The 22659-nt window shown below is 45.4% G+C and overlaps 2 protein-coding genes across 8 annotated transcripts in view; one reads left to right on the top strand and one right to left on the bottom strand.

Moving 5' to 3' along the window:
- Nucleotides 1-22659, bottom strand: part of ASTN2 (astrotactin 2) — an 897588-nt gene that overhangs the window by 207577 nt on the left and 667352 nt on the right. The gene's annotated exons all lie outside the window — the stretch shown is intronic.
- TRIM32 (tripartite motif containing 32) lies at nt 1195-22479 on the top strand. 5 transcript variants are annotated; one of them, XM_082470432.1, is made up of 2 exons: nt 1195-1304; nt 9313-22479. In XM_082470432.1, the coding sequence occupies exon 2, from the start codon at nt 9390-9392 to the stop codon at nt 11349-11351; it is 1962 nt and encodes a 653-aa protein (XP_082326558.1). In that variant the 5' UTR covers nt 1195-1304; nt 9313-9389; the 3' UTR covers nt 11352-22479. The 5 variants fall into 5 exon arrangements, with proteins under 5 accessions (XP_082326558.1, XP_082326557.1, XP_082326559.1 ...); XM_082470431.1 differs by having other exon boundaries at nt 1230-1304; nt 9310-22479; XM_082470433.1 differs by lacking the exon at nt 1195-1304 and adding an exon at nt 1507-1601.

Here is a 22659-nt window from a genome sequence, read left to right as displayed (position 1 = left end):
AAATGCAAACCACTATATATTAATAATCTCAGTTAATCCTATAGCAAACCTCATCTCCATTTAGAAAGAAAGAGGGACTTCCCTTGGGGTCCCTTGGTTAAGACTCCGTGCTTCCACTGCAGGGGGCACAGGTTCCATCCCTGGTCGGTGAACTAAGATCCCTCATGCCCCATGGTGCGGCCCAAAAAAAAAAAAAAGAAGGGCCGAGGGGTTAAGGACTGGGTTCTCAGAATCAGGTTCCAATCTTATCAACTTGGGGCCCTGTTATTCAGTCACCTCGGCATCAGTTCCTTATCTCATAGGGTCATTATGAAGACTAAGTGAACTATGCACGTGAAGTGTTTAGCTGCAGCCGGCCAGTTTCGCTATTGTTTTTGTTCGTTGTTTTATCGTTGTGAAGGGTCACAGTGTCTACCCGGGATGTCAAATCCAAGCCCATCCTCCTTCAAACTCCTTCCTACTCCTAAGCTATACTATATGGTCACCTGCAGGAGCCTGTAGTTGGCCCCAAACGACCCAGGGCCCTCGCCTGCCAACAGGCTAGACCATCTCTTACCTGCGAAGACTCTTACCCCTCCTGGCTCCCCCAAAACTAGACTTGGTTTTGGGTTCCTGGGTAGCTTCAATCTACAGGGACAGAGGCTGGAGAATGTGCTCTCATATTTACCTCCGCTGTCGGCCTCCCAGCTGAGTAGGAGTCAGAATCCTTCACGAGAGCAATTTGTTCATCAGATAAACTTATCTCTAGGCTGCTGCGGTGTAACACACGGAGAACTGAGGGGCCCGAAGCGCTACCTTCCCAAGCGCGTCCAGGTTCTGTGCTTGCCCGAGAGTGGATGTTGTATTGTCTCCTTGACCCATTTCTCAGATGGCAAAGCTGAGGTGGAGCGAGGCCTTTCTGACAGGTGCCAAGGCTTGGCTGACGAACACTCCTGGAGGCCATGGTTTAGCAAAGGGGTTGACACAGATTGGAGTCAGACACGTGAGTTCTGGTTTAGCTCCCGACTTGCTGAGCGAACTTGGGCCTCAGTTTCTTTAACCGTACAACGGGGACAGAAAGCTGAACTACGTGTTCCCAAGACACCTCGCCCTTTCCAGAGGGCTCGCCGCCACCCGGCTGCTGGGCCGCGAGCTCGAGCCCCGCTGCCTACAAGCCCCAGCATGCCTCGTGGGGGCGGGGCGCAGTGACGGACAGGCGGCTCTGCGAATTGGCGCCCGCCAAGGGACGCGCGTTGGCGCGTGCGCAGAGCGCGGCGGGCGGGTGGGCTGGCAGCGGTGGACGCGTCGGAGCCGCGGGCGGTCAGGTAGGGGGCGGGATGGACGGTGGGGTACGCGGGACCGAGGCCGGAGTCGCGGGCGGTGGCTGCCGAGCGGCGCGGGGGACTGTGCCGGTGTGCAGCGGCCGGTCCACGCCAGAATGGCAGGGTCTGGGGGACCGGATCTGAGGAGTGGGACCGGGGTGGGGGTGGGGCTGCGCGGGGGCAGGCTCGGGAGGCGGCGGGGGTCCGAGAAGGGGCTGAGGAGCTCGGAGTAAATGCGGCCGGGGAGGGGAGCGAGGGACTCTGAGAAGAGGCGCGGTGCAGCATCTCGGGAGGTATGAGGTAATGTGGGGCCCTGAGGAGAGACGGGTGCAGCATCTGGGAGACGGGAGGGGATCTGAAGGCCTTGGAGGGACCAGGGTTGCAGAGTCTCGGAAATAGGAAGGAATGGGGGAGGCTTGGTGAGGTTTGGGGTGCAGAATCTCAGGAGGTTTGAGGGAGTCTGGGGGCACTAGGCTTTGGGGCGGGGGGCGAGATCTGAGGTCAGAGTGAGCCAGGGTCCGGGGCTATCCTCACGGCTGAGGAGGAAGCGTTTTCCCGAGTGGAATCTGGGGAAGAATGAGGGGCTGAGTTCGTGCGGGAATCAGTGGGAAGCAGTATCTGGTCGGCAAAAGGAAGAGACCTGGCTAAGGTTTGAAGCGACAGAAGACACGGGTGGGCAAAAGAGGAAGGAGCAGGGTTTGAGGGCGGGGCAGGATTCCTGATGGCATGCAGGGGGTGGAGGCTCAGCTTGAGGGAGGGCACACGTGAGGTGTGGGACTGGGGTGTTAAACTGGGGTGCAGGGCTGAAGGCTGCAGAGGTTTGGAAACAGAGATTAAAGGATCTGTGTCAGAGCGATTCAGGGCACATGAGTGAGCAACTGGTGAGGCTGGCAGGGTAGAGCCCAAAAGGCTGGAATTCCGTATTGTAGGAGAGTTGGGAATGGGATTCAGGAAGGGTTGAACGGTGGGGTGGAGAGGTACTGATTGGACTGTAGAATTAAGAGACTGAATAGAGTCGTGGATGGGTGTCTTGGGCCACTAAAGGAATTCTCCTGAAGTCACTGCATGGGAAGCAAAGGGAGTTCTGGGGACCCAAAGACCTAGACGTAATGTATGAAACTGTATATGAGTGTTTGGAGTTGAGCAGAGTTCAGGGGTCCAGCAAGAAAGTCGTAAGTCTTTGAGCTCAGGACTCCTGAAGGAGCCTGACTTTGCCTGTGAGGGGCAGAACCTCCCTCAATTATTAGCCAGAGATCCCTTATCATGAGGCAGCCATGGTACGACCACTGACTCCACTCTGAACCCCAGACCTGCTGAAAGTGGTAGGCTTCGGGGGGGGGAAAGAGAGCGGTCAGTGGAATCATAAAGCAGGAGGCTCTTCCAGGTCATCTGTCCCAGCCCCGCCTTTGCCTGTCCCTTCAAGCTGTGGTGACAGCTAGTGTGTGAGACTTCCAGGGGATGAGTGGAACATGATCTCACGTCTTATTTTCCTGATCAGTGATATAAGTAGATTGGATTAATCCCACATGAGGTGTTGGAACTGGGAGAGAGACAAGAAAAGGGATCTCAGATGCATTGAGCATTTAGTCCTGGGCCAAGTTCTAAAGAAATGGTTCCTAACTGGCAGTGGTTTTGTCCCCCAGGGGACACCTGGCAATGTCTGGAGCCATTTGTGGCTGTTATAGTCGGGGCGGGGAGGACTACTGGCCTCTCGTAGGTGACACCAGGGACGCTGTTAAACACCCTACAGCGCACGGAACAGTCCTCACAACAAAGAAGTATCGGGTCCAGAATGTCAGTAGTGCCAAAGTTGAACTCTGCGCCAGAGTCCGATATCCCGGATTCCGATCTCGGCTCTGTCCTGAATGAGTTACTGAGCCTTCCCGTACCTGGCATCTGTAAAATGGGGTTAATAACAGGACCTACATCACAGATTATCGTGACGACTCAGTGAAGTAGATCAGAGTGCTTCGTGTCTGGTGCATAGTAAATGCTCAACATTCAGTAATAACTTCATTTTCATATCTACTTTCTTACTCATTTTCATAACAGCCCTACTAAGTAGGTGCTACAATATCCAGTTTTACCCATAAGGAGACTAAGGCTTAGGCAGTGACTTGTCTAAGGTTCCATAGCTAGAGATGGCAAAAAGGTAGCTTCATATGCAGATCTCTGGAATCCTGTATATTCTCTCTTCCCTTGCTTTTTCTTTGCTGGGGCCTGCCTGGTCTTACTATCTATCTCAGCCCATTCCCCTCTAATGAAAGGATGGCCCAGTGAGTATCGCTGAGTATCATATTGAACTGTAAAGGGAATAAATCCATCTGATTAGGTAGGGAGTAGCCCTGGACTTTGTTCTTGATTTGCTCTTAGACCAGGACCAGTGGGTAGATAAGGAGAGGATCTTGAGGTTAGCAGGCAGGACGAGGTGCAGGAGACTAGAGGGTGAGGTATAGAGGCCATTGGCTTGAAAAAAAAACACTTCATAGCAGGGACGGAGGCTGAAGGCGTCCATACTCTGGAAAGTAACTCCTGTTCTGAATGATCTCTTGTGGGCTTCTTTCCCTTGGCAAAGAATGACAGCATTTGCTCTGTCAACTCCAGGACTAGCTATAGCATTGCTGAGACCAGCTCAGAAACACAGTAGGACTGGATCAGAAGGCCAGAGACTTAGCTGGAATATCCACACACAGCCCTAAGGAAGATATGTAATGGAAATGGAATCAGCCTGGGAATCAGAGGCTTAAAGTTCAAAATCTTTCCTCTGCTGCTAATTTACTAGGTGATCTTGGACAAGAACTTGCCCTTATCAGCTTCAATCTCTTGAAAACACGAATAGCTACCATTTATTGAGTGCTTATTGTGTGCATTATCTCAGTTAATCCTGCCAGTGATCCTGCTAATAATCTAGGTGCTCTTCTACATTTTACAGATGAGAACACTAATAGGTTAAATGATTTACCCAAGGCTCCATAGCAAGTTGCAAAGCAGGGATGTGAGCCCAGATCTGTCTGACTCATAAGTTACGATATACTAGTTTTAGTAGAAAGGCTTTTTCAATACTTAAGAGCCCATACACTCAGGTCTGGAGAGCGCTTGGTGGTCAAAAGTTTACAAGGCCCTTGCAGTGGATCATTGTCATGCACACGGATGCGCTGCCTCTGTGACACTACCTCCATTAGGTTCTTCTAGTGGAACAATCAGATGAAAAACCCATTCCTAGGTACCTGTACCAGCCTCTCAGCCAGAGTGCCTAGAGCTAATGGTAGCCTAATCAGCTAGGAAACTATAAGACACCTTTTGCATGGCTGTGGTTTTATGGCTGGGAGTTGACACACCTGGATTTGAATCTCACTTCTACTACTTAGCAGGTTTGAGACCTTGGACAGGTTGCTTTTCTTTGAGCCTAGTTTCCTTATTTATAAAGAGGAATAAAACATACTTCACATAGTTATTATGAGAATAAGAGGTAATGTGTAAAAGGTGCCTGACATTCAGTAAATGGCAGTTTTATGAGAGGTAGCAATTATGAGAGGATGGTGAGGCTGGAAGGGGACTGAGTATTGCTTTGCCAAATTTCATTGAACCTAAGCAGCCCCCACTGGCCTCCCCCAAATTCCCATCCCCTCCTGTACCTTTCCCAGGATCTGCTTCCTGATCCTTTAATCAAAAGCTCATGGTTAAATGTGCATATGCTGTATGCAGAGAAAGGAACTGAGAGTTGGGTGGGTCGAGATCAGTTGGAAGTCCCCCGAGAAGACTGCTGATTTTCCCCTTGTCCTATATTCTTTGAGTCTTATTGGCAGCATTGCACATGTTTGTGGAAGATTCAGGAGATCCTTTCTAGGTCCTGCAGTTTTGGAGGAAGACAGGACAGACAAGTGTTTTTTTTGGTTTTTTCCAGCAAACTCTATTATTGATTTAGAGTTCTAGCTAAAGGTTTTTTTTCGCTACAAACATGCCCTTCTGGGTTGTTTTGTGTGCCCCACAGTGGTACAGCTCTGGGGTCATGCCTGCGTTTCCCGATGAGCCCCTACTTGCAGCGTTTATCTTAGCTGCTGGCAGGTACCTTAAATGCCCTGAGTAATGTAACGTTAAGAATCCTCTCCCACACAGAGAACTGGGTGAGTGTCAGATGAGGACCTCACTGACTTTCTTAAAATCAGCCCTGCTAGCCACTCCTGGAGAGTGACCATTGGTGGCAGGGAGATGGTTATGCACTTGCTTCGCATTCCATTCAAATGCTGGAGGAATAAACAAAGTTTAGAAAGCTGTCATGAAAGGAAATGTGATAAGCCTTGGGAAAAACCCAGTCAAACCAGGGGACTGTATCAGAAGTAGGATGGACTTTTATGTCTTGTGAAAGGAAATGTAGGTGCTGTTTCACATGTTTTCTAGTTTTTATGTGAAGAACTCTGTTCCTGTCTGTTTTTGCTCAAAATTATATCTCCAGTGTTTTCATGGGGCTGGACTCATAGTAGGTGCTCAGTAAAGATTTGTTGTTTAATTAATTTCTTAAAGTCCTGCAGTTTTGCTCATAGCTTAAGCCCCCCAAGGGGCTAACAGGTTTAGGGAATAGAGACATCTAGAGAACTATCCCATGGTGGGGATTCAACCACTGGATGGCAATTTGAAACCTTAGGTCATCTCTAATCCTTTGATTTTGAGAACAGATAAAACAATCTCCAGGGAAGGTTCAGAATTTTAATTTTTCAAGTGTATTATCTGGTATCTCGGGTACTGTCTGCCTTTCGAAAAGTGCCTGTTCATTCCTTCTCACTGGCTGGGTGGTAGCCACCGCCACCACTGCTGCTACTCCTGCTACTACTAAAATCTGTTTTTTATTGCATAACTACTTTTATGGCCCTCTTGGTATTTTCTGAACAAGAGAAGTTGTGAATTCATTTGCCAGTTTCTAACATGGATATCTAGTGTCCTCAATCACATTCCTTCAAAGCTGACAGGTTCTTCATTAATCTTTATGTGCCTTTATATGCCATAGAAGGAAAGATTCTTCATCCTTTCAAATGCAGTTTGTAAACTAAATGCTTTGTTAATACTAGTACTAGTTGTTAGAATGTTAATGCTGTTCCTGATTGTTACTAAAATTATGATAAATAGCAGTTTTTCATTGCATACCTACCAGTTTCCAGACTAAGCACTTTCTGTGGATTATTATCACAGTAACCGTTTCATAAAGTAAGAAATTATCATCACAGTAACCTTTCTATAAAGTAAGAAAACAGGTTTAGTGAGATTAAATAACTTGCTTCCTGTCCCACAACTTGTAAATGACATGCTGATTTGATCCCAGTTCTGTCTGACTTCAAGGTTCATGGGTTTTTGTTTTTGTTCTGCTACCCTTGTTATTTATGTCATAGACTGGGGAAAGCCTAGTGGTGCCAGAAGCAGCTAGATCAGGCTAGGGTATGACTATAGAATTTTCCTGAGTCTTAGGGCAGCTGGAGCAAACACAGCTTAAGGGGTAGATTCTCATCTGAAGCTGAATCAGAGCTGGGCTAGTATCAGTATGGGGTGTGCAGTACTAATCATGAGATCAAAGAAATTGGTGGGGGGGGCAGTAAGCTGAGGTGAGGGGTCAAGAGTTGACAGTACAAAGTGCACAACAGGAAATATGTTCAAAGTATCAGGGAGGCAGCCAAAATTGTAAATAACATGTTGGGGGTTCATTCTGATTGGTTTTAGATTTTATAGCTGGCAGAAAATGGGCAGCTAACTTAAAGACTTGGGATGATAAGACAATTCCTTTCACACATACGTCTTTTCAAGGGAAACTGAGTTTCAAATTGACTTTCCACCTGAATCCTTCTCGGTGTTAACAATAATGACCAGCTGTATCCTTCTGGAAGAGAGGGGCTGTATCTGCCGGTCACATAGCCTCAGACCTAGGAAAGGCCTGAACCATGTCTCCCATTTCTACAACCTGGGAACACCACTTTCAGCAGGAGCCTAGCCTGATACACAGCTATCTCCACACCTGACGCTTTAGTGATGGGACCTCATGTTTCCTGGCAAAGCATGGCAGCTTTAGGAAAGGAATCCTTGATATTCTCTTTTGCCTCAGAGAGCCTAGTGAAGCTGCATACAGCTGAGATATTTTGGGGAATGGGCGTGGGCATAGTAAATTCATTTTTTAAAGTGGATGGCTTAAACAGGGAGGCAGGAAGCTTTTTAATTGAAGGAGGTGGTATGATATTCCAGAACACTGGAGAAAGAATTTGCTGGTATTTTTACAAGTTGGCAGACTTGTTTAATTAGCTGATCTGCAGTGCCAGTTCTGAGAAGAACAGATGTCCCTGTGCACTGTCAAGTAACATGCTCTGGATCCAGATACCAAATGTTGCCCTCAGTCTGTTGTCCCAGATGATGGAAGAGAGAACTGAAGCTATTGGTTTGGAATTGAGGAGGTTTGCATGGATCCTGAGTTGAGGTTTCTATCAGTGTTTCTATACGATTGCAGCCAGACCCATGACATTTAAGCATTCAGCAGTCACAGCTTCGGAGAGTCCCATGAGACCTTTTAGGTTCATGGTATGTGGTAATGTGTTACTTTGTTGAGGCATGGATTTGAATCATAAGAGGTTGCCAGGCTGGTGTGTGGGAGTGGGTCACTCAGCTAATAAATCAATCTAACCCACTCTAGAGCAGCTAAATCTCGTTATTCTTTCTTAATTGTGGAGACAATTCTATGCTGTTAGGCAGCATTTCTCAGAGTATGGTAAGTGTTGTATGATGGGAAAAAAAAAAAGCTTGAAGTAATGTTGGGTTAAATAAAGTTAAAGATATCTGTACTGCATGGTTCTACCGTGTTTGCACCATGTGACCTTGAGCCAGTTTTTCTGAGCCTTCGCTTCCTCATCTGTAAAATAGGATAATGAAAATAGTACCTACATCATAGGGTCATTATGAGTATTAAATGAGATTAAGTATATGGAGCATCTAGCATGGTATCTAGCACATAGTAAGCACTAGATGTGTACTCTTTCCTTTCCAGTAGAAGCAAAGTGGGATTTCAGGGAGGTTGGATTGACTTTAGACAGATTGTGCATGTCTGCTCCCGAATATCTGTCAGACTGTGATACGAAGCTAAATATGGGGAAATTTGTAACACGTATCTCCGCGCTGACTCCCCTTCTTCTATATGGGTGGAGAAAGCATTAACGACATTTGCAAAGCTTTTCTCCGCTTGCTGCATTGCCCTTAAAACCAGGCTAACTGGTCTTCCTCCTCCTCCTTCTCGATGGTTGACCATCTGCAGATCACAAGACTGCACAGGTGCAGCTGTAGGATTTGCATTTAAGAAGGGCTGAATATATCCTTGTGCCTCACCTTGCTAGATCTATTCATTCTTATTTTGGGGTATAAATTGACATTGACATAAGGCTGCAGAGAGAGCACTGAGACCTCTGTGGTTCTACTTCATGAGCATATGTGGATCGAGGAGGGTGGGAGAATTCATGGCATGTACTGCTTGTAGGAGGGGGTATTTCAGGCCAAAACTAAGTCCCTGATAAGGGACTACCATTTCTCAAATCATCCGGGCTTGAGTCTTTGGATATCTTAGCTCTACCACTTCCCCACCCCAATCCACTCAGCTAACAAATCTTAGTGATCGTACTTATGGAATATTGCTCAAATGCATCTTCTTTCCATTTCCACCACCTGCTCCCTAGTTCAGGCTCCCTGTAACTTTCGCCAGGCAGTTTTGCAATATCTTCCGAACTAGTTTCTCTGCCTTTCCCCCTACTCCATTCAAGGCTTTGATCATATTAGTTCCCGGCTCCAAAACATGCATTGTTTCTCTGTGTTCATCAGAATGAAGTTCCAAGGTCTCACTTTGGCTCTGAAGACTTCTTATAATCATTCCCCAATTTACCTTTCGAAACCAGTCAGTGACTGAACTGAGTGATGGCAGCCATTGTCTAAATGTTTCTTGAGTGATTTAACTCGTAGAGGCAGTGGAATAATGGCTTCCTTTTCTCTTTAGCAGGGTTCAACCCTCTGGAGCATGGACACTAGGCCGTTCAGTCCTGGGCTGTGCTAGCAGGCCCCCTCAGAGCAACAGCAATGGCTGCGGCGGCAGCTTCTCACCTGAACCTGGATGCCCTGCGGGAAGTGCTGGAATGCCCCATCTGCATGGAGTCCTTCACAGAGGAGCAGCTGCGGCCCAAGCTCCTGCACTGCGGCCATACCATCTGCCGCCAGTGCCTGGAGAAGCTGCTGGCCAGTAGCATCAATGGCGTCCGCTGTCCCTTTTGCAGCAAGATTACCCGCATAACCAGCCTGACCCAGCTGACGGACAACCTGACGGTGCTGAAGATCATTGACACGGCTGGGCTCAGTGAGGCCGTGGGGCTGCTCATGTGCCGCTCGTGCGGGCGGCGGCTGCCCCGGCAGTTCTGCCGAAGCTGCAGCGTGGTGTTATGTGAGCCCTGCCGGGAGGCGGACCACCAGCCTCCTGGCCACTGCACACTCCCTGTCAAAGAAGCAGCTGAGGAGCGGCGTCGGGACTTTGGAGAGAAGTTGGCCCGTCTGCGGGAGCTTATGGGGGAGCTGCAGCGCCGGAAGGTAGCCTTGGAAGGAGTCTCCAAGGACCTTCAGGCAAGGTATAGAGCAGTCCTCCAGGAGTATGGGCACGAGGAGCGCAGGGTCCAGGAGGAGCTGGCTCGCTCTCGGAAGTTCTTCACCGGCTCTCTGGCTGAGGTTGAAAAGTCTAATAGTCAAGTGGTAGAGGAGCAGAGTTACCTGCTGAACATCGCCGAGGTGCAGGCTGTGTCTCGCTGTGACTACTTCTTGGCCAAGATCAAGCAGGCAGACGTAGCACTACTGGAAGAGACAGCCGATGAGGAGGAGCCGGAGCTCACTGCCAGCCTGCCCCGGGAGCTCACCCTGCAGGATGTGGAGCTCCTTAAGGTCGGCCATGTCGGCCCCCTCCAGATCGGGCAGGCCGCTAAGAAGCCCCGGACGGTCAACATGGAAGACTCCTGGGCCATGGAGGCTGCAGCCTCTGCTGCCTCTTCCTCTGTTACATTTAGAGAGATGGACATGAGCCCTGAGGAAGTGGTTGCTAGCCCTAGGGCCTCGCCTGCTAAGCAGCGGGGTTCTGACACAGCCGCCAACATCCAGCAGTGCCTCTTCCTCAAGAAGATGGGGGCCAAAGGCAGCACTCCAGGCATGTTCAACCTTCCGGTCAGTCTCTACGTGACCAGTCAAGGCGAAGTGCTGGTTGCTGACCGTGGCAACTACCGTATACAAGTCTTTACCCGCAAAGGCTTTTTGAAGGAGATCCGCCGCAGCCCCAGTGGCATTGATAGCTTTGTGCTGAGCTTCCTTGGGGCTGACTTGCCCAATCTCACTCCTCTCTCAGTTGCCATGAACTGCCATGGGCTGATTGGTGTGACTGACAGCTATGACAACTCCCTCAAGGTATACACCTTGGATGGCCACTGCGTGGCCTGTCACAGGAGCCAGCTGAGCAAACCCTGGGGCATCACAGCCCTTCCATCTGGCCAATTTGTGGTAACTGATGTGGAAGGTGGAAAGCTCTGGTGCTTCACCGTTGACCGAGGGGCAGGGGTGGTCAAATACAGCTGCCTCTGCAGTGCTGTGCGGCCCAAGTTTGTCACCTGTGACGCTGAAGGCACAGTCTACTTCACCCAGGGCTTGGGCCTCAATCTGGAGAATCGGCAGAACGAGCACCACCTGGAGGGCGGCTTCTCCATTGGCTCTGTGGGCCCTGATGGGCAGCTGGGTCGCCAGATTAGCCACTTCTTCTCGGAGAACGAGGATTTCCGCTGCATTGCTGGCATGTGTGTGGATGCCCGTGGTGATCTCATCGTGGCTGACAGCAGTCGCAAGGAAATTCTCCACTTTCCTAAGGGTGGGGGCTATAGTGTCCTTATTCGAGAGGGGCTCACCTGTCCCGTGGGCATCGCCCTCACACCTAAGGGGCAGCTGCTGGTCTTGGACTGTTGGGATCATTGCATCAAGATTTACAGCTACCATCTGAGAAGATACTCTACCCCTTAGGGGCTGGGAAATGGCAGTTTCTTCTGCTCCCCAACCAACCTCCCTTCCCTGTTCCTTGGTTGTTGGTGGTACTGTAGTGTAGACTTGGCCCGTGTCCTGATTCCAGCTGGCTAGTCCTAGAAGTTTAGAAGCTCTGTCTTCTAGTGTGTTTCATTTGCATTATTTCCTCGCCTAGGTTTAGAGCTTTAACAGATGCATTACCCCAAATAGGACACATGATATGAGGTTAGCTGATGTTTAATTAGAACTTAGGCACTTCTAAGGCTTCAGTAGAGAGCCTCTTTCCCCTGTATTTGAAATTTCCCCGTGTACTGAATCCTCGTTGATTTTCCTCTCTTTTGGCTTTGATAACTCTGGTCCATTATTTCCTTCCTATTATAACATGCTCCGTCTGTGACACTTTCTCTTCAACTCTGCTGCATTTAGTGTGCATGCATTTAGTGGGATCTACTCTACCTTTCAGTGACACTTCGGACATCATATTCCTGTGGCATGATGTCTCAGGTCTGACCACCTTTACCAGTGTGAAAGACCATTCATGTAGTGCCACCATGGGAGCTATATAGTCCCTTTGGGAAGCAGTACCTCTTGGCTCTGGGGGTTTTGTGCCATTTTGGATTGGTCTGTAATTGCAGGTGTGACAGAGAATGGATTGACCCTCGTTGGTGTCGAAGGCTTTAGCCTGCAAATCGCTTGCCTCTTAAAGGAGCATGTGGATTGGAATTATGCCAAAGCATAGGACGTTGGAAATAAACAAAAATAAATGCTAATATAGTCAGCAAACATTCTTGAATAGTCTCTAGAGCACATCATTTTTCATATTACCTCTCTCCACTGCCCTGTGCTAAGAGTTGTCTGTGGAATTGTACTACACGGGCCAGGGCCTACAAAGTGGGGAGGTGGACACATCTCATTTTCATTGCTAAAGCAAAATTGTTTGGTCCTTATTCTGTATTTTCCTCAAGTCAGTGCATAATATTTGGTTTGGGGAGTTATTTCCATTCCTCTATCAAGCATTAACTAATTGATAATTGTTTCTTCATCTCTGGTGTTCATGTCTTTTAATTAAATATGGAATTTGGGAGGGGAGGGGAGGGGAGGGATAAGTTGTACCTTGCTGCTTTGCTTCCATGTCTGACACTGCATTCTTTGAGAGTAGTACGAATCTACCTAGGTCAAAATTCAGCAAAAAGCACTATTATGTAAAGATAATCCAAAACTTACTTGCACATACACGTGTACAGAATCAGCCCCCAAGGTCTACAGTCACCAACACCCTGTTCTAAACTCAGCCTCCACCATCTGCTTTATCCTTATAATTACAGTTCAACAAAGGAAGAAACTTGTGCTTTTAGGAAGCCGAGAAGTGGGTGAAGGACTTTGTGACAGGGTTCCTCAGGCTTTGGTGTTTACCAAGCAACATATCTTGTACTCTGGGTGCAGGGCTGATGGCAAGCCAAAAAACTGTTACCTTGCTTTCACAGACGCCAAAATCTGCTAAGCCGAGCTACTCAAAATTGTTTTTTTGGTGGTGGTGTTGCTTTTTTGGCCTCTCTTGTGATAGCTGCCAAAGGATAGGAAAGAAGCTAATTAAAATGATGTTGAACTGGTCTGTCTTGTGCTTTTCACCTGGAGAAAGCCCCGTGTTCTGATTATGAAGTAGCATCTGATTTCTAAAGATTGTATAATTGAGAGGAAATTGATCCAATTAAAAGTGCATCACAAATGACTCCACTAGTTGTTAGAGCCACTTTATCCGTGGTAGCACCTGGAAGCAGGAGATCTATCTTTGCTGTCAGTGAGGGACTTGCTGAGGCAGTAACGGTGGCCGGCCGAGGCCTTTGGCACAAGGTTTGCAGCAGAGATATGGATATAACATTGTGGGCTGGCTTGACATAAACAATGCCAGGAAACCTCCAGCTGCCTATGCTTTTTGAAGGAAGTGCTGTCACTTGGCCTTCAGCATTTAGGTCTACCCCATCTCTGAACCACACTCATGCCTTGGCCTTCAAATGCAGCAGGTATCTGCTGGCTCAGAATGGAAATAAATGTGGTCTGAATGTTTTTGTTCCTTTGATGTGAATATTTTAGGCTGTGCTGAGTACAGTCAATTTTTCGGTTATTTACCAAGTTGACTAAATTGCAGGGTATAGCCTCAAGATACTGATTTGCTCAATTATAGCAGTTTTTTGTTTTTTTGTTGTTTTCTCTTTTTAAGCAGTAATACCTTTATTCAGATAAAGTCTTACATGCAAGTCAATTATGTAATAAATCAAAATGCAGCTGCACTGGTTGAAGCAGGCTTGTGGGCCTGGAGAACAGGCTTATCCCCTCACCTAACCTGTGTACAATTGCAAAACTCGTGAATCTACAGAACACTTTCTGAAAACCACTAAACTACAGCATTGCTTATCTTCCAGTTCCATCTTATTAGCCATATGGCCATTGGCAAGTCACTTACCCCTTCCTCTTCTGGAAAATGATGAAAGTGATCCCTGTCTCCATGATGGGTGTAAGATGTGAGATAATGTTAAAATACCCGCTACAGTTCTTGGCATACTCAATCAGTGAGAGCTATTATCTTCTTCTATTGAGTTGTTCGAAGAGTGGGGTTAGGTTGTCCAACCACTCCGAATAATACCTTCCATCTTTCCTATTGTTACAGGTTCCTATTTGCCAATCAAAACCTTTCTCAGGCATTTCCTCCCACTAGCCGTAAGTCTTCAAATAAATCTGGTCACCTGTTCCTTTTTACTATCACTCTACCTATTTCATGTTTCTATTATTATATAATTTACTGTGTTGCAATTATTTGCCCATATATTTGAGCTTTATTGAGGGTTAGCTTTAATCTCTAGCTAAGAGCACATAGCATGGTGCCTAATATACAGTATGTCCTCAGTTATTTAATTGGCTGTTATTTATATGACTTGGTGATGGTAGGCCCTCCAGTAACACCCTCACATTGGCTAAAAGATAAAGGCAGACAAATGACTTATAGGTTCATTAACTCCCTGCTTTCCTTTATCATTCTGAGTAATTATATAGAATTTAAGGTTTTGGAGCAATGATTCATTCAATATTGAGTACCTACTGTGAGCCCAGTACTATGCCAGGTGCTCAGAAAATTTTTAAAAATGGTAAGTAATATTAATGTGTTTACTTTCTCGTAAGTTATTTCACAGTCTTTCTAAAGTATTTGGAATTGTATTCCATTGCCCTGGGCTTCCTCAAAAGCCAGGAATAGGCACCATGTGGATGATTGTGAGGGTCAATCCCAATGTGCACTGCAGCCTGAGATACGTCCACAGACGGCCACTCCATTATTCCAATCAGCAGGATAAACTTGGCTTGAGTCTGTGTTCCTGTGGGTAAGACAAGTAATGCTTAAAGTAGTTGTACTTTTAGTCTAGTACTAATTAATGGCTTCTTAAAAGTGAAGTGTTACCCAGCTCTATAGGAGGGAAATGGAAGGCAAAGTCTAGTATGAAACTCAGGGCTCTACCTTATACCTGACTAGGCTGCTGATTTGCACTCAGGATGTGCAGCTCCTCAAGGGATCACAAAACAAATTACAGGTAAGAAACAGCAGATGCCTGGATGAATTTTACAAGCAGGCAGTGGTAAGGCAGGAGGGTGTTGAGCAAAATACTTACACTCCAGAACTTTGGCTGTATCTTGTCGATATCATTAATATTCATGGTACTCTGACTAAGTCTGAAGTTAGGCAGCTCTGGGACTGGCAATGCATTCTAGTGGGAAAGCCACTGGGCTTGGTCTGGATCTGAATCACAGCTCTAACTCTTTACTAGCTATGTGGCCTCAGATGATCACCATACCTCTGCATCGGTTTCCCTGTCTATAAGATAAGAAAGTTGGGTTAGATCATCACTAAAATCCTTTCTAGCTCTATGATTTTAATTATTTTACCAAATAGAATTGTGGTTGAGTTTTCCCCCAATGTTTTTGCATAATTTTGCTGTAATTTTATCGTGTTTACATTAGAGTAGTAGAAAGAACCTGTACTTCGTAATCAGCCCCAGCTTGGTCCAATTGCTTACTCTACCCCAACTATTGTGACCTTGGGCCACTTGCGAACTACTGCCACTCTGTTGAGCTACTGTTTCCTCATCTTGTAAAAGGAAATGACAGTTTATGCTTTAAAGGGCTGTTGTGAGAAATAAAATATACTAATGGGATAGTTATATAAAAGGACCTAATTCAGAAAATGTGACGTGCCCAGAAAATGTGATTTCCACTGTAGGGGGCAAAGACCTCCTTTCCCTCTTGGTGAACTGATGCAAATTTTTCATGTTAACACTGGGGGAGATTTCAGACCTGCATTGGTGCTTCAACCACACTGCTCAGCTTCTTAATTAAAAAGCCTATCGGAAGAAGAGTGGGATTGCCGGAGGGGCAGAGGCAAAACTTTCACAGCAATGTATCCCACTAGGAAAGCTGCACATAAAACCTAAAGGCTAATTATTTGATTAAAGTAATTAGGATGGCATCTTGACTTTTGGCAGAAACATGCATGTTTAGCTATTCCTATAGATGGCTAGCATAAAGGGATTTTTCCCTCCAGGTCAACATTCATCAACCCAAATAATTACACAATTTAAAATAAGCCTTAAATCTCATTGTCAGGTGGAGGTAATATAACATATTGTAGTTAAAACTTGGGCTTTGTAAGCATGGGGCGGGGTGGGGATGGGTTGGTGGTGAGTTCAGTCTTGGTTCCTCCACTTAGTAGTTCTATGACCACTGAGTCATTTAGCCTCTCAGCCTCAGTTTCCTCATAAATAATAAAACGATACTGTTTACTGCATTGTTCTGAAGAAACGATGGATGTAACACACTTAGCAGACTTTCAGACATTTCATAAACTTTCAGTAGTGCTCAGTATCTTAATATTATAGTAAATTAAATGTATGATAAGATTACCCATATTTTTTGTGACAGAAGGATTCTATGAAACTGGTGAGGAAAACATTTACTTCCCTCGAAGGAAAATTATTTAGTAACTCACTGAAATCCTGAGTGTAAACACAAGAGTTTGTGTGACTGCAAGTCAAATGCATATCTTTCCTATAAAAATAAAACCAGGATTTTCTTTTGGTGATTTACTCAGTTTACCTAGCTATAACTAAAATGCCACTGTATATTTTCACAGAATATTAAGATTTAGATTTCATTCTTTCATTTATTCATTCACTTACTCATTAGACATATATGACATCTACTGTCTTTTATTAATAGCAGTAATTATATGAGTAATGAATGCAAAGATGACTCAATCATGAACCCTGCAGTCAGGTAGCTTGTAGTCTGGCTGGAGAGATATGGAATGTAAAAAATAATACAAATATACAAAAGAATAAGATAAACAGTGCAAGATGGAAATAGAGTGCCAAGTGTTTAAGAAAAGACTGCTTTTAGTTGAGAGGATCTGGTTGCTGAAGGGCCCTGCAAGTAGAGGGAGTGTCATGAACACAGGTACAACATACCAGGGAAGAGTGAGAAGCTGGTACCAGCAGGAAGTTCAAACCACAAGAGTGAGTGGGCATTAAAGCAATTCAAAGGTCAAAAGTGGTCCATTTGTCCATGACCCTTCAAATAATAATGCAAGTGGTTCTCTTTTTCCTGTCCTAAGCCATATCATTTACTCCTATCAGTAATCATGGCTCAAGGAGGCTTCATTCTTATGGAACTGGTAGGGTATGAATCAGAATCTCCTTGGAGACCTGAGGGAGACCAAGGTGGAGGAAGAAGGTGTAGTTTGAAAGTACACCTCCCCACACCAGCCCCCCAAATATTCTAATATACCTCCTTACTGGGAATGCCTGATGACATTGTCTCAGAAAAAAAAAAAAAAAAAAAAAAATCCTGAAATAATATCCAGTTGCTCCCCCTCAAAAGCCTAAGCCAAATGAGTTCTGCAATCGCAGCGACATAACTTTGTACTAGTCTTACTGCCTTTTTGATGTTTGATGTTGACAGCTTTCAAAACCCACCATTCTCTCTTTATCTTCTGCCCTATATCTGGACATGCGGCTAAGAAAGTTCAAGTACTTCCACCTTTAGTGCCAGTGGGAAGTCCCAACCACACAAGTCCTAGCCCCTGCACGGGAATCCTCACCCCAGCCCCACCTTCAAGCCACCATAAAAACCAATCTGGCCTCCTTTTCCTGCTCTCAAGCTATTTCTGGACCTGCTTGGTAGGCCACATTGCTCTCGCCAGAAACCCTCATCACGTGAGTTAGAAATCTTTTCATGACCACTTGGTGGATATATAGCATCATCAATCTCAACATCCGAACCGAGTTTTGGGTGGTCCCCCTCTTCTCTGTGGGATAACCACACAACTGGCACAGTAAGCACATTGTTAGGCAATGACCACCATCCCAGGGGCTCTCTAGTCTCTTGCTTTGGTTTGCTAACTGGCTAGCTTGTTTTTTGAGGCACTGCCTGCCGGCAACCTTGTGCTTTAAGCTATGCAGCTTGCGCTGCATTTGCTGAGCCCTACCCTGCCTCTCTTATAGGTTTAGCTGAACTGAGTTGGAAGATACGATAATTGGCGTTAAGGGGCAGGAGCAAAGTGGCCCTGGGTCATGTGTCTTGGTCCAGATCTATGTGTGTCTCAGATGGAATCATGTGTCTAGATTCCAGCATAAGCTGTGACTTCAGGGGAATGACTCTTGCCCTGTGACTACTGGTTGGTTGTCTCATCCAGGCATTGCCCCCATTCTATAAAGTGCTCAGGGAAATACTGATACCTTATGCAATATATGGGTCTGTTGGTGGTGGTTCATGTGCAGGAAGAGCAGTCAGCATGTGGAACGTTGTGGTCTACACTCTAAAAGCAGATGGCTCATTAGGACCCTACAAAATGTCTTTGCTGCTGCTTTGTCACTGTTGGCCAAAACAAAAGATCCTGATCTTCAGGGTTACAGAGAAGAGCATCCATGGTTCCCTTGTGGCATAGCTGAGGGGTTAACTCAAATTCAGTTTAAGCCCAGGATCCTTAAACCCTATGAAGGTTATTGCCATGAGGGAGACCCTAATCCTGATGACACAGATTTGCAACTCTGGAGGAAGAAACTTATGAGTAGGGTAGCGAGGAATCCCCCCGGCCCCTCACCACAAAACTATATACAGTAACCACCAAAAGGAAAAAAAAACAAAAAACAAACAGTGAATACAGGAGGAGGAAACAAACACAAAACTCAAATAGAGGTCACAATTTGGCCCAATTAGAATTTCAAAATTTACTAAAAGAATTTATACAAAAAACAAAAAAGTTCGAAGATTGCTAATTGGTTTTTGTGCCTCGACAACCTAAACTCTGAAGTAGCTTTTAACATCTGCTGAAATGCACTAATTACCAAACTTTCATGGCTTTAATCAATACTGGGGCTCAAATTAGATTTACATGTGGAAATTCCCCTAAATTTAAACAAGGTACGCCCTATAATCTTAAGGGAGTTACTAAGGACATTTCAGGATATGTAAGGAAGACAAATAGGTATATCTCACCTTAATCATCAGAACTAATGCCTTGCCTAAATTCCCCATAACCATAACACTCATTACCTTGAAATATTCCATACTGAGTATGGATGCTCTGACCCAATGAAATAAATTAAAATTGAAGTAAGTTTTGGTACTTACAATTGGCTTACCAAAATGGGACCACATGGACCCTGCCCTCCCCCATTAGTTAAAATAGTTAATATGGCCCATTTTAAACAGAACCTTTGAGGTTTAAAATCCATACACAAGACCTATTTAGAAAAAAGAGTGATTATCCCCACTGCTTCGTTATTTAACAGCCCAGTTTACCCTGTTCTTAAACCTGAATGAAACCTCACAATGGATTACTGCAACCTTAATGCTGAGGCCCCACCCGTTAATGCTTCCATACCAATTACTGAAATAATAAATTCCATCCAATCAATAACTGGTTAATACTTTGCACTCATAGACTTGGCTGATATGTCATGTTCAGTGCCTATTTCAACAGCCTCTCACACACAGTTTGCCTTCAACTTCAAAGGGACACAATCCCCCTTTATCTGGCTACCCATGAGGTACCTCAGCAGCCATGCCTTCACACACAATCTTTATAGACAAGATCTTAATGCAACCAGCTTTCTCCAGGAGCACGGTAATGCCATCACACTGATCACACCCTCTTCCAAAGACATTAATTTGACACTCTCATTGAGGACATATAAACATTCACAAAATAACTCACAAAAAGGGACGGGCCATTGCCCTATACATTGTACAAGGTCCTGCCACTTTGGTTAAATTCCTGAAAGTTATTTAGCTGAGGACCATTCCGTTCCTGACACTGTCAAAACCAGCAATTATAATGTTAAAATAAGTCCAACTCCTTTCAGGCCTTTTGGGTTCTAGAGACAACATATTTCTCATTTACAAACTTTACTTAAGCCCATTTATGCTATTACTCACAAATCAGCCTACCTTGACTGGGATCCTGTACAACAAAAGACTGTAGAATCTACCCAAATTGCAATACAGCAGGCACTCCAATCGGTGACCCCCAGAGACTCCTTCACTGTAAAGGCTTCAGCAATCTCCTCTCATGCCTCCTGGAGTCTCTGAACCACATATGATAACCGTAATTTGCCCCTGGACTTTCGGTACAAGAAACAGCCCTCCTCATCTCCACGCTATACGCCATTACAGTGCAACATCAGGCTGCATACTGGGCTCTCCTGGAAACAGAGGCTGTGACCCCCAGCTGCCCACAGCCTTAGATCATGGCAGCAGCACCCTGAAAGCTCAGCAAAGCCCCTGAGGCCTCCTAGCTCCAGCATAGGGCCAAACCTCTGGCATATCACATTTGTAGGGGGGTGCCCCCCATCCCTACTCCTTTGTCAGATGTCATGGTGCTGGAGAAGATCACCCCCTCCCTTTCCCAGACACCTTGACCATCTGGGGAGTCCCTGGGGATCAAGTGAATGACCAGCAAAGGGACTTTATATGCTTTCTAGATGGCGTCACCACCATCATAGAATATGGAGTTTGCTGCTTTTTAGTCCTTAACTGAGATGTCCCTGATAATGGGACTGGACCCAAGAGTCAGCACAACCGGCCAAACTTCATGCCGTCTCCTTTGCACTGGATGCCCAGGCCAACAGTCAGCCCCATCTGTACATTTCTACAGACTCTTGGGCCATTGTCAATGATCTGCTCATCTGGTCTAGACAATGGCAGCGACAATTCCCTATCCAAGTTTGCCTCTTTGAGGTAAAGAATGCTGAGAATCTCTTGTCTCACAGATACCCAAAATATAAAAATCAAGGTCACATATGTCTCTACACATAGTAAATCCACAATAAAGGGTCTCACCTAGGACACTCTTCCTCCCCTTCAGAGTTCCAGACATTATTGATAGTGACCAAAGCACTCATTTCATTTCTCAAAATATATCACGTTGGGCTCTCATACAAGGCATTTAATGGAACTAATATTTCCCTCACCACCCTCAGACTGCAGGCCTCATAGAGTGACATACGGGTTACTTAACAAGTTCAGGTTCAATTAAATGAAACATGGCACATTTCAGTCATCAGTCAAATATCCAGAGTGAAGTGTAATAAAAATTCTGACTCCATATTTGATGCTGGATCTCTGCCAGCTTTCAAGCCCCGCTACTCCCCCTTCCCCACTGGCCCCCTCACCTGGGCAAGCCTAAGTGCTCCCACCTTTGGTGCCAGAGGGAAGTTGAAACCATGCAAGCCTCAGCCAGCAAAATGGAACCCACTCCAACCCCACTCCACCCTCCTTGCCATTATGTAAAAGCCAAGCCAGTCTCTCTCTTTTCCTTGCTCTCTCAAGCCATTTTTGGACCTGCTTGAGAGCTACCTTTGCTCTCCCCAGAAAGCTCCGTTACATGAGTGACAAATCTTTTAAAGCCCTCTTGATGTGTGTGTGTAGCACCGTCCGTTTCATCATCTGAACCAAATAATGGCTGGGAGTCCATCCCCCTACTTCAGAGTGACAACAAATGTCTAGAGTTAAATATTAAAAACAACGTCATAATATGATAAACAAAAAAATTGTATAATTTTAATTTCTGAGCAACCACATGAATAAAACCATGTGCTTTTGTGAAATGACATTTAATATTTACACTTAAAAATAATAACTCTCTAAATCTCTCAGCCCCAAGAATCTGAAACTTGTTTGACAAATTTAATGATTCTGTAAAAATGTTAGAAATAAAGTTAAATTAAAAATATTACACTCAAAGAGTAGAGAGGGCGCAGGCATGTGTGTTACCTCACCTGATCCATGACTCTGGGGCTGGATCTAGGAGAATAAAACTTTCACTGATTGATACCCTGGAAGAAATGTACGATGCACATACAAATGGCACATATACCCTGGATCCTCCAAAAAGGTTAATTAATTGTTAGCTAAATGAAAGGTGCAAATGATAAAGGAAAAAAATCTAAAAGTATGTATTCTTCTCTTCTGCTCTGGTGACCATTGCCCCATATGCCTGTTTTTCTCCTCAATGAAATGGGGATATTAACTCCAGCCTACTTAATATGTACCAGGACTATTCTTAATGTCCTGTAGACTTTTTAAAATTTTTATTGGGGAATAGTTGCTTTATAATGTTGTGTTAGTTTCTACTGTACAGCAAAGTGAATCAGCTCTACATATACATACATCCCCTCTTTTTTGGATTTCCTTCCCATTTAGGTCACTGCAGAGCACTGAGTAGAGTTCCCTGTGCTATACAGTAGGTTCTCAGCAATCCCACTACTGGGCATATACCCAGAGAAAACCATAATTCAACAAGATGCATGCACCCCAATGTTCATTGCAGCACTATTGACAATAGCCAGGACACGGAAACAACCTAAGTGTCCATCAACAGAGGAACGTATAAAGAAGATGTTGTACATATATACAATGGAATATTACTCAGCCATAAAAAGGGATGAAGTTGGGTCATTTGTAGAGACATGGATGGACCTAGACACTGTCATATAGGGTGAAATATGTCCCATACGTCTTACACGAGTAAAAGCTGGCCTAAAATGGGCAGCCTGGACAGCCTCTCTCTGAATGAGATAAAGCCTCTCTAAATAAAACATCAGAAACAATACTGGGTGTGGCAGGGGGAAAAGCAGCTCCCTAAGGAAACAAGTTACAAAAGAGGAGCTTTATTTTTATGCTGGGAGATGTTGTTTTCTTCCTATGAATTCAATGACCTATGAAACTAGGTCTCAAACCTGCATTTTTCAGCTCTTACCTTCCTTTT

Source organism: Balaenoptera physalus (genome assembly GCF_965194825.1).
Source record: "Balaenoptera physalus genome assembly, chromosome: 7".
Lineage (NCBI taxonomy): Eukaryota > Metazoa > Chordata > Mammalia > Artiodactyla > Balaenopteridae > Balaenoptera > Balaenoptera physalus.
Note: the sequence above shows the minus strand (reverse complement) of the source record. Positions and strands in the feature narration are given on the sequence as shown.